We start from the raw sequence: 11,893 nt of genomic DNA, 5'->3' as shown, positions 1-11,893 counted from the left end.
GCAGAAATCGATACCGAGATTCGATTTCTCAAAAGTCAATGAGAAATACTCGTGTTCGCGACAAGATCGTGTAGAAATAACAAAAAACGCGGGAACGAAAGAAACACGAGAATCCAATCACGAGAACGTGTATCTTGGGATGAGCACGAGATGAAAATCTTCGACGATGTGTTATATATATATCGATTTGTTAATTTTTGCACAAATTTCATTATTACCGAATTTGATCGAACGTTTATATTGAGATTAAGGCCGTGTTCGGTTATTGCTGGCAGTACTGAAAAATATCTAAAAAAAATCTATAGATTTTTTTTCAGTACTGCCAGTAAAAAACGAACGCAGCCTAATTCGATCGGAATTAAGCGAATAATGTATAATATGTTTTGCGTGTAAATACGATGGAAAGCGAAACAGATATTAATTCAGAAATATATAGATGGTCATAAGAACCGTTCGCTGGATGTTGTTGCGGAAATATGCGCGTATATGTGCATATATACAGGGTGTCCGACAATTAGTGTAAAATCTCTCGTAGGCAGAAGGAGTAAAACCGAGTCAAAAAGTCCTGAACCATTTTTTTTATTTATTACATGTAAATTCAAAAGTTCACGTTATGTGTTTTAAAAAAATAAATGTGAAATAAATAAATGCAAAAGCATCAAGAAAAGGTAAAGAGCTATAAAATGAAAAAACAAAATTAAAATTAGGCAAATCAATCGTTCGCCAATCAATCGATTTAGTCGATTGAAAAAGACCGGTCCGGAAAAAAATCCTATCACAAAGTGATAAGCGGATTCGAACTCGGGATCTCCGTATTCGTAGCTCCTGCACTCACAGGCCGTGAGAGACCCAGTGGGACCGGTCTCGCTTGATACACGCATAATTCCAACATTCAGCGAACGGCTCTTATATGACCGTCTATATATTTCTAGTTTAGAAACTTCAGAGCTCAAAAATTCTATATTGATGTTGATTCATTTTTCATGTATTCGATCTGATAAAAGACGAAATCACGTGTCTATAATTATTACAAAAATATCAAAATTCGTGAAACTATATGCATTATAGACCTGCGCTGGTATTTTACAATTCGTCATATTTTGACAAGTACACATTGAGAAATTAACAATGAACAAAAGGAAAAAACGAAGGAAAGAAAAAATAGAACACAACATAATCGTTGGCAATAATCTTCGATCCGTGAAGAAGAAATGAAGAAGAAACCGTGTGTAAACGATAAGAAAGACGAATCGTGTGCGATAGTACGAAGACGCGTTATATCATTAAACATAACGAGGACGACTTATCATTGTACTTCATTATGTAAAACAGAATTTGTAGGCAGTATATATATTTTTTTTTTTTGTAAGCCGAACAACGGAACAATCTTCGTCCCGGAAAAAGGATCGGCGAGACTCGACTCGGTTGTAATGACCGAGAAACAATCTCGCGTTCTGTTTATTGTAGAAAATATATATCGCGGATTCTCTTTTTCTAATTAGAAATCAGAATTAAGCGAAGCTAAATATACGTTGGCTTCCGTTTGATTTAGCAATACGGTTTCTCGTTTCCTGTTTTTTTATTTTTTTTTTTTTGAGTCACGTTACGAAAATTTTCTTTCGATATTCACAAAACTCGACATCTGCACTCGGATCTGAAGAAATGTGTTGCGAAATCAAGGAGCGCGACTTGCGTAAAAATCAAAATCGTCCGTCGTGGCGAGCGCGCGTGCCGAGGATACAACGCACGCGAAATAACGTTAAGAGTTAATAATAATTAATACGGCGATCTCACGCTCCTCGATCGACGCTTGCTCGTTATGTTCGAGAGCTAACTGACGCTAACGTCATAGCGACGGAATGTTTATATCGTAGCGGATAAGATGCGCTAACAGCTAGAAAGAACGTATCGTTTTTCGTTTTTATCTCTTGTGCGGAGCTTCTTAGAATTTTTCAACGGGCCGCGAAGGCCTCTCTTTCCTCTTCTCAAATACATATATATATATATATATGTATATATATATATGTATATATAAATATATATATATATATATATAAAATTATATACGATGTTCGACTGCATCTCTCTTGGATCTCATCGACTCGCGCTTGACAAATAAGACGAGAGATATTTAAAAAAAAAACAAAACGGCTTGAGCGGTTGATTTTATCAAGTCTATTTTTAGTAGTTTTGTTCAAAGACAAAAACACACAAAGAAAAAGAGAGAAAGAGAGAGAGACAGAGAGAGAGAGAGAGAGAAAAAAAACGAAACTTATAAGAGATAATATTACGCGATGTGTTGACATGTAAGAACAGATAATGAACATAAACAACAAATCAAATAAAACGTTACGATGAATGTTAGCTGAATTAGAATTTTTCTTCTCATTTTCTTTCCTTTCGCCTCTTCTTCAGCGGAACAAGCGATTATAAATGTGATACAACGAGTAGTCCGTATATATTTCTATCTACGAATTACCGTATGTCGGTTTAATATCGCGCGATGTTTTTTATTACTCAATAACGTTTATATCGTCACTCTGATAATAGAAAAATTTCGAATCTCTCTCGTGTTGAAATGCGATCTTCCCGTTACCGTTTGAGATAATTTTCTTGTCACGGTTCGCAATGTAACTCGACAGAGGACGCGTTACAAGTCTAAAATATTATTTTGTCACAAATGCATTCTCTTTCTCTTTCTAAGTACTAATATAGTTGCAAGCAAGTTTTTGTTCAAGTTATATGTTAAAAATATATTAACAAATAATGTGTCGTGTTACTCACGTTGTTGTATTTTTTGTTGTCAACATCTTGAGCGTGACTACGATAGAAGGTATTTCAATATAAATTGTACTATATATATAAATCAATTTCTGATATATATGTGTTGTTGTAATCATCAATTATTGCAGTAAGTTTTGTAATTTATGAAACTAAGATACGCAATCGCATTCAAAGACGCAAGATGTAAAGCGCAACTTGTGCTAATTTCCTAATTACGTAACGTGCGCACAATCAATAACATATATATGTTAAAAAAAAAAAAAAAAAAAAACCGTTTTACTTTACCGACAGTTTCAATAAGCCGATTGTTTATCTTTTCTGTTGTATAAAAATTCTTATCTGACAAGATAAAAATTTATTTTTAAAACTCGCTATCGTGTCTCTCTTTGTACAAATGATAGACTGTCGTGTTCTCAAAGAGAACGATTGAACATTTATCATTTGGTTTTCAACACAACAGACAGCCAACATTGGCACAAGTTGGCCAACAAAGAACTAGAAGAATCTCTTTCGTACCATTGGAATTTGAAAAAAGCAAAAAATGTCATTCTTTTTGTTGGCGATGGCATGAGTACGAACACCATAACGGCCAGCAGGATTTATCATGGCGGCGAGACGAGTAAACTTGCCTGGGAACACTTTCCCCATATCGGGATACTGAAGGTTGTCTCGATGAGATTTTTCATCAGACGTGACTTGTATTTAAAAATTATTTTATTGTATTTATGTATAAGATCTTCCGAGCACGCGCGAATGTATCTTTTGTTGATAATGCAGACATACAACACGAACAAACAAGTCCCGGACTCGGCTTCCACTGCCACAGCTCTGTTCGGAGGAGTAAAGACGAACTACGAGGTGGTCGGAGTTGACGCAAATGTGGAATTGGGGGATTGCGAGGCAAGCTTGAACGCAAAGTATCACGTAAATTCGTTTCTAGCATGGGCTCAGGCGGCTGGTAAAGCTACAGGTCAGGTTTAAGTAAAAATTAAAAAAAAAATTGTTTTAAATGTTTTTTTATTAAACAAAACTAATGTGTAGACTTATTTTCAAAGTTCGGAGATCATATTTTTAATAATTTTTTTTACACGCTACATATATATTTACAATTATGTTTAGTTTTGCAAGAGTTTTATATTAAATAACTATTAACTAAGAGAGACACAATTTACGTTAAAAGTTCGACTTCGAAACATTTTAGATAAAGATAAAAACAGTTTCTGCGTCAATATATATCTTCGACATTTACAAACATTAAACTTTTGTTTTTTTTTTTTTTTAATCTTCTTATCTTCTTCACTTCCTATATTTCTACTAAATTGATAATTCATTAATACAAGATAACATTATATTGATCATACTAATAAAGTATATTAATTAGTTATACATACATTTTATATATAATTAATATAATTTATTAATATAATTTATAATCAATCTTATTTATATTAATCTATATAATTTACGTGAAAATAGGATTCGTAACTACTACTCGAGTGACGCATGCAACTCCGGCACCGCTTTACGCACATTGCGCGAATCGGAGATGGGAGTGCGAGGCGAAAATGCCTGAAAACGCTGTCATTGCTGGCTGCAAAGATATCGCCAGACAATTGGTGGAAGATAAACCCGGGAGTAATATTCGAGTAAATATAAAAAAAAAAAAAAAGAAAATAAAAGTATGATGATTCACGCACTTTGTTCCGTGCGATAAATATCGAGACAATGAGCGTTTTAATTTATCATCTCAGGTAATCATGGGTGGCGGCAGACAGATGATGAAATCCAACGTAACTGCGAAGAAATTCGATCCGATCGACACGTGGGCTTGCTACAGACAAGACGGTCGTGATCTAATCGATGTCTGGGCGAGAGATAAGGCCAGCAGACACCTGGCTTACAGCGTGGTGCAAAACAACGAACAATTGTCTCGGGTCGATACCGACAATGTGGATTATTTGCTCGGTATTTTCGCCAACGGTCATATAGAAATGGACTGGAAACGTGAGAAAAGTCCGAAAGGACAGCCCAGTCTGGAAGAAATGACTGTGACGGCTTTGCGAATTTTGCAAAAGTCCAAAGAGGGATATTTCCTAATGGTAAAGATATTTGTTTTTTAGTTCTCATCAATGATACGTCGACGTATGACGAGAGAAATTAAATGCACAGGTCGAGGGGGGTCTCATCGACTTCGCTCATCATCGCGGCCACGCTGCACAAGCTCTTCTGGAAACCGTTCGATTCTCGGACGCTGTTAACGCCACTCTCAGAATGATCGATACCGGTGAAACTCTTGTGATAGTCACCAGCGATCACTCGCATTCGATGAGTTTCAACGGTTACGGCGCTCGAGGCTCGTCCGTTTTAGGTGAGACACCACCGCGTAAATTTTCTTTTTCACTCCCTTTGTTCGCACGCATAAATTTATATTTCAGGAATCGCTCAGAAATCCAAACACGACGACATACCCTACACGACTCTGTCGTACAGCATCGGCGGACCAAACAACGTAGCTTACACCGTGAACGGTAACGGTCGAGCTGTGAGAATCGATCCGAGCAAGTCGAACACCAGCGATTTCACTTACAGTCAGCAAGCTGCGATCATATCGGACGAGGCTTATCACGGTGGCGGAGACGTAGCTGTATACGCTATAGGTATACGTAAAAACCATGTTGTTTTCAATTTAATGTTTAACAAAGCGATCGCAGAGTTAAGATTTACATTTTGAAAGTTTCGCGCACAAGAGTCATTGCTCTTACGAGATAATCGTTTTAAGAAAATTCGCCGTTGATGCGAGTTTAATTTTGTTTTTTTTTTTCGCAGGACCTTATGCGCATCTCTTCCACAGTGTGCACGAGCAAAATTACGTGGCGCACGTAATAGCGTACGCCGCGAACGTCGGCGAGTACGCGAAGAGTAGCGCGGCCGAATTACAGCGCGTTCTAAGCGTCATTCTTTTAATTGTTTCTTTTATCTTGTTGGTTTCGCTCGCGTACAAATAAATCCGTGATTACTCACTCGCAAAGATATTATCGCTTTTTTATTTTTTTGGTAGGAAACAACATGTACCTATTGCCCCAAATTAAAGGCGTGTATTTTAAGAAAAATCTCATCTACATATAATAATAACTCTTATCGTGTAATTAAGTCGTATCGCAAACGCTCGTGAGTGTTACTTCGTCACCCACACACCGCATCACAGATCGGACTTGACCTTGAATGGGGGGGACGTACTTATCTCATACAGCACAAAAGACCGGTAAAACAATTCTTTGAATATTTTTTGAAAATATATTCTGAAATATATTTTTTAGAATATATTTCAATAGATAATCAAAGGATATTCTCATGGCGCGTAAGGTGCTGTATGTAGATTTTGTGCGTCCTTTTTTATCAAAATAAAAAAAGTGATTCTGCCAGCAAAGAAACGCAACTTTCGGCCAAGCCTCAATTCTGTGATTTGACGCTTCATTGTCGCTTATTTTATTTACAAACATTAAAATGTTAGAAACAATTCTCAGTCTTATGCTGCAAAGGACAAAGATATCTTGTAACGCTTATTTCGCAAAGCCGAGAGAGGAGCGCGATCCTCCGAGATTACGCTTTTGAGAACATTTGTATATAAGACGTTACGCGTTTCCGCTCAGACGTTCTTGTTGTACTTAAAGCCTAATATCAAATATAATCTTCCCTGATATCCCCGCTTAACAATTTTAATGACGTTATAAAATCAAAATACGAAACGAATATTACGTATATAAAATTGACGATAGCAAAAAGACGTAATAAAAAGGAACTTAAAAATCTATTTTATATGTATAAAAAATTGGAAGAAACTGCGAGCTACGTTGAGATTTTATCAAAACGCGAACGTTTGTATATTGCACACTTGTGAGAGGGGAGGGAGGGGGGAAATGGTGCGTAATACCATGCAAACGTCTGGCAGATGAGAAATCGTGATGAATTCTCTCAGTTTCTCGATTGTGTCTGTTAGGTAAAACGGTGGGATTTAACGCACTTTCTTTTTCTCGCATTGTTCTTTCTCGCGTTTCGCGGTCTCGTGTAACACTATCTTGAGAGCGATACCGCCGAGGAACAGCAGCGCGGTGACCAGGAAGATGAAGCCCGGTGTGTGCTTGCAGTAGATGGTCATTTTGCACAGAGCCGTCACTTGGAAGACCAATAGCAATGGCACGAGGTACGTGGCGACGACCAGGTAGAGAGGATGATGTTGCTTGCGTTTCGGCTTCTCGAACTTGCTGCTGAATTTCGTACAGGGTTTCTCAAGATCGTTACTCGTTTCGACGATCGTCTCTTGCACGTTGATCGGCTCCTTGACGCAAATCCTACGTAGCGTCAACCGATGCAGATTCTGATACGTGAAAAAACTGATGATGAAGATCTGTTGAAGAAAACCGTTGAGGCAGAGGTGCACCTTGCGCGCTATCGGATGCGACTTGCTGTAGTCGAAGGAATAAAGGAGATACGGCAGAAGATTAAGATTCTGGCAACAGTGACGAATTTTCTGCATCGACGCGTGTCGAAACAGCATCGGTGGGCCGCTGTAGTTCCCGTCTGTAGAGAGAGAGAAAGAGGAAACTGATAAATCTCTTCAGCGTCAACGAAACGTAATGTTACATGTTACACTATCGCGCGTTCGCGTGCCGAAAACAAACTTCGTTTCATGATATATACTCGCATACATATGTTCCAATTTGCGCGATTGAGCGCACGCTGAGATATCAAACCAAATATATTACCGTTTTAAAGGACAAAAAAAAAAAAAAAACATTTTTCTCAGTTTGATAACAAATCTGTCGCCAATATAACTAATCGCTCTCACTTAAGCGCGAAAAGATCGCAATGAAGAAGATAATAAAAGTTTTGGAAAATGTGTATTTATTTACCTTTAAACATATCGGACACTCGTCTCACAAGAGTAGGTCTTCTGCTCAGTATATCCTTTTTCTCCATTATCTCCGACATTTTTGTTCTTGATCTTTGCCGTTTGGCGTCTGCGGTTTCTGCGGTAAGAGAACAATCGTGGAAAAATAATCTTTCTTTGAAGATTATATCGATGATAAAATCACACCTGAAACAAAAATACATATGGTTGGTGAACAATTTTGTTTGCAGACATTTTAGTTATGGAAGTACTTTGACGAATATGATTGAGATACTCTCAAGATCGGATTGAAACGTGAATAGTAGCGGATAGAAATTAACTGTGATGATGCGCAAAGACCAGATCGGGATTATTATAATTGATTTTGACGATCGGAACGAGAACTTTTTAGCCGGAGGATCACCAACGAACGTTTCGAGTTACACTGAGGGAATCTTCGTTCATGCACTTGACATGTAAAATCTGCATGCATTTAAAAAAAAAAAAGACGTCACCGTTTGATAACCGATTGACCCGAGATTAATCCTGTTGGTCGGAAAAAAAGTTACGTGTGACTGTGCAAATCGTTTCTCAGAACTGTTTTTGAGAGTTGATTTCGAATTGTAATCTTCGCACGGAATTACGCGCGCGTCGCGCGTATCATATAATAAATTATCTAATACGCTTATTTTATTTACGTGCATACACGCACCGATTGTATGTAAATTTGAAAAACGACCAATCGAAAATTCAAATCGTTTGCACTAAATTACAAAACGCTTTACGTCGACTTATTAAACTTAAATGTATATCAGATTAAAACTTATAATGTTATATTTATCCTTTCAATATCTGCCGCTAGCGCCAAAGTGTGGAAAAAAATTCCAAAAGAAAGAGTTTTCCGCAGAGTTGTTTCTCGATCGACGAGAGCTGTGTCGCAACTGCGTGCATTTCGCGCTGGGTCGCGGTGCAAGTTAACGAGCGATAACAAGAGCATATAAGAACCCTTTCGCTATTCGTCAGCAAAGTGAATTAGCAGCACCGTAAACCCAAATAATTCAACCCCCGGGATTTTCACTTTTGTCCCGCAATGTTTTTCTTTCAAGTCGTCGAACATTCCACGACGACTATTAGACAAAACGCTTCTACATATGTATAAAAAAGATATGTATGACAAAAGGAAACAGATAAAATGTTGTAGTTTGTTAGAGAAAAACCAAATGGAACACAATTCTGGACTAGATAAGCTGAGACGAGAAACGTGAAGCGTGGATTAAAGACAAAGTTTGAAGCGGACAACACGCGAACAACAATCGTCGTTGTATAAATTTATAAATTGTCAATCGCGATGAAAAGTATTCCGATCGTCTTTCGATGTGAAATCTTACGTGATAAAAAAAACAAAAATTTTTAATAAATGCAACATATGTAAAAATATTCAGGCACATCTGCATACAAACCTGCGCACGTAAAAAAAATCGCATTACGTGGCGCGTATGTGCTCGATGTGTCACATCGCTAAATTAAGAAACGCGACACGAATATACGCCGCAAGGTGCGTTTTTAACGTTTTACGTTCCTGAGGCGGAACGCGATGTCGGATCGACATCGCGTTCGGATTAATTCTCCGATTAGAGATTGACGATATCAACTATATTAAACGACCGGAAATTTCATCGAGATCGTCAAGGTCTCGACGTGACGTTGCGACGTAACCGTCGCTTGTAATTCAGACGAGAGAGAGGGTACTCACCTCAGCAGTTATGTCAGCGATGGCGTGTGCGTGTAGCGAGACACTGTCCGCCCGGTCGCAGATAAATAAATGGATTAATAAAATATTTAAACTGTTTCTTGCGAAACGATATGAATTCGGCCACATGAACTAACTGTACTTTTTGTAGAGATTGAAAACTATGGGAAATTCGCGAAATATGCCCATTATTCGCGCGCTGAGTTTCCGACGAACGCTTCTCTTCCGATCAATAATACAACACGCTGATGAAAAAGACGCTGCTGCTTCTTCGAGTAGAGTGCGCCACGGGAATGCTTGCCGAGTCTCACATTAAACTGAACTGGTTTCGGTTGTGTCGGATGACAATATAAGCTGTGTTCCACCACTACTTTTACTTCGAACTCTGCGAGCTCTGCAAGCGATATGGAACACGACCCACTCCGAACAGTCGACTTCTGTCGGAGCTGGAAGCGGATTCGTCGGCTTCGAGAATCAATGTATCGTCGGCGTGAACACCAAGGACGGTAAAGGGCCGTTTGGGCGAGGAGAACGTGATTACGAGCCTTTCGGCACGCACGTATCGAACGTCCTTGATATTTTATCGTAGATAACTTCCTCTGTCGCATATATTAGTATATACATGTGTTGTTAATATTTTATTTTTATGGCATCATTTTTTTATGACAGATTTGTTGAACGGCTAATTCGATTTTGTTTAACGCGAAATGCACATACATATCGAAAATTGTTTAATGTATAAGAATTAGAAATATATTTGTCAACTTAAGTTTTGGTTTTCTACACGTGTGATATTTGCAACAATACTACGTAATTTTATTTAATTTTAGCACACATTTAAATTTTCTTCATATTAAAATTATATTGTAGAAAAATATAATAAATAAATTATATGATATATAAAAAATTATAAAATATAATACATAGAGCTGTAAATATAAATGTAATATATATAAATGCGTTGTGTTAAAGATCTTGTTTTTTAATATAAATAAAACGCAAAATTATAATTAGCGTATTCAATAAAAATTGGCAAAAAAAGTTTGTTAATAAATTCTGATCGGTAAAATTACACTAATAAAACATTATCATACTAATGATATTCTACTAATGATGTTATATTGATATTATATAAAGAAAACCACAAGTCGATTTTTACGATGTCACCTTTTGTATAATATTTAAAACTTTGCCGTATAATATTTAAAAACTGTGTTGCATGACTTTTTTATCTCAACTTGAATGTACGTCATCACTTTACTGAAAGTGATGGTCGAATATTTCTTTTTCAATATTCTTCTCACTATATATATATGTAATATATAAAAACAACATATATGTCATACATATATGTGCATATTTCAAGGTATGTCATGCACTAATGTAAGAAAAAGCTATAATTAATTTGAAAATAATGAAAGCGAGTGCGCGCCTCACGTAACTATTAAAGCGTTTGCAACAGAAGAAAAATTGGTCACAAAATACATACGCTATATTCATATATTTACACATAAATAGATCATGTAAAACCGTAGACAAAGTGTCATTCGCGGTTACAACACACGGCAATATATATTACTTTATTTTCGAAGTAATAAAACAACTACCTGTGACCGCCCAGACGGCGGTCTTAAACGCAGAAAACCTACCGTAAAATGAAACTGAAGACTCGACCGCGTTCCGGTTCGAAAAAGATGCGGAAGGTTTCCTTCACACACGATCGACGCGTAGATTCCGCGCTCGCACGCGTGAAACGCGTGATCAAGAGAAGACGAGAGATGTAGAGAAGAGATGGTAATACAAACTTCACGATATCGTGCAACACAGTTGTCAAGATATCGCCATCGGTAAACATAATTTTAGCGAATAAATTTGCAAAAACAGTGGCAGACGCGCTTAAGAAGACAAAATACGTTCCGAATCAAATTTATTGACCCCGCTGTTTTTTTTTTTTTTTTTTCAATCAAGGCCGCACAACACGCGTCGTGCGTGACTCGCTGCATGTTCGTGTGTTTCTGAATGATGAGTGATTCCATGACGGAGGGAGTGATTCAGGTCGTCTTTATGGTCGTGCTTCACAATGTAGACACAACAATGTTGCGCTACTGATATCTCGTAGACAGATACCGCAATTTTATTTGATGATTTAATCTAAAGTTAGAAGCTTTCCATTAAAACGATATATATATATATATATGTATATATATATACATATATTATATATATACACATATGTACCTATATATACGTATGTTACGCCGCGCGAAACAATCAATACTGATGGAAAGTTTCTATCAAATATATCGATAAAAATAAATCTTATGTTTAAAAACTTACTTAAAATCAAAGTATCCTAATATGTTATAAGTATGTTAATTATATTATGTCAAAAAAATATATTAATAAATATATTAAAAATATATTAATCTTGGATCGTACCTCTCTATCGTAATTAAACACTATGATGACTG

The 11,893-nt window shown here is 36.9% G+C and overlaps 2 protein-coding genes across 4 annotated transcripts; one reads left to right on the top strand and one right to left on the bottom strand.

Annotated features, from left to right (window-relative positions):
• Positions 1–643: 643 nt before the first annotated feature.
• Positions 644–6,566, top strand: LOC109854921 (alkaline phosphatase). The gene is made up of 8 exons (XM_020428552.1): positions 644–2,833; positions 3,245–3,447; positions 3,562–3,754; positions 4,261–4,430; positions 4,536–4,883; positions 4,954–5,152; positions 5,220–5,441; positions 5,611–6,566. The coding sequence occupies exons 1-8, from the start codon at positions 2,767–2,769 to the stop codon at positions 5,787–5,789; spliced, it is 1,581 nt and encodes a 526-aa protein (XP_020284141.1). The 5' UTR covers positions 644–2,766; the 3' UTR covers positions 5,790–6,566.
• LOC109854922 lies at positions 5,854–9,763 on the bottom strand. 3 transcript variants are annotated; one of them, XM_020428554.1, is made up of 3 exons: positions 9,426–9,763; positions 7,695–7,879; positions 5,854–7,362 (listed from the first exon to the last, which is right to left on the bottom strand). In XM_020428554.1, the coding sequence occupies exons 2-3, from the start codon at positions 7,771–7,773 to the stop codon at positions 6,797–6,799; spliced, it is 645 nt and encodes a 214-aa protein (XP_020284143.1). In that variant the 5' UTR covers positions 7,774–7,879; positions 9,426–9,763; the 3' UTR covers positions 5,854–6,796. The 3 variants fall into 3 exon arrangements, with proteins under 3 accessions (XP_020284143.1, XP_020284144.1, XP_020284142.1); XM_020428555.1 differs by lacking the exon at positions 9,426–9,763 and adding an exon at positions 8,014–8,624; XM_020428553.1 differs by lacking the exon at positions 9,426–9,763 and having other exon boundaries at positions 7,695–8,624.
• Between the last annotated feature and the right edge of the window lie 2,130 nt (positions 9,764–11,893).

Source organism: Pseudomyrmex gracilis, unplaced genomic scaffold (genome assembly GCF_002006095.1).
Source record: "Pseudomyrmex gracilis isolate BER0280 unplaced genomic scaffold, ASM200609v1 scaffold_75, whole genome shotgun sequence".
NCBI lineage: Eukaryota > Metazoa > Arthropoda > Insecta > Hymenoptera > Formicidae > Pseudomyrmex > Pseudomyrmex gracilis.
The sequence above is the reverse complement of the archived record's forward strand: the minus strand, read 5'-3'. Positions and strand labels throughout refer to the sequence as shown.

Excerpts from the sequence above, each read along its gene's own strand:
- LOC109854922 (XM_020428553.1), bottom strand. The coding sequence starts at position 7,896 with ATGTATTTTTGTTTCAGGTGTGATTTTATCATCGATATAATCTTCAAA. Across the intron at positions 7,363-7,694 it reads AGTGTCCGATATGTTTAAAG|ACGGGAACTACAGCGGCCCA; the intron begins GTAAATAAATAC and ends CTCTCTCTACAG.
- LOC109854921 (XM_020428552.1), top strand. The coding sequence starts at position 2,767 with ATGTGTCGTGTTACTCACGTTGTTGTATTTTTTGTTGTCAACATCTTG. Across the intron at positions 2,834-3,244 it reads GAGCGTGACTACGATAGAAG|ACAGCCAACATTGGCACAAG; the intron begins GTATTTCAATAT and ends TCAACACAACAG. Across the intron at positions 4,884-4,953 it reads AAGAGGGATATTTCCTAATG|GTCGAGGGGGGTCTCATCGA; the intron begins GTAAAGATATTT and ends TTAAATGCACAG.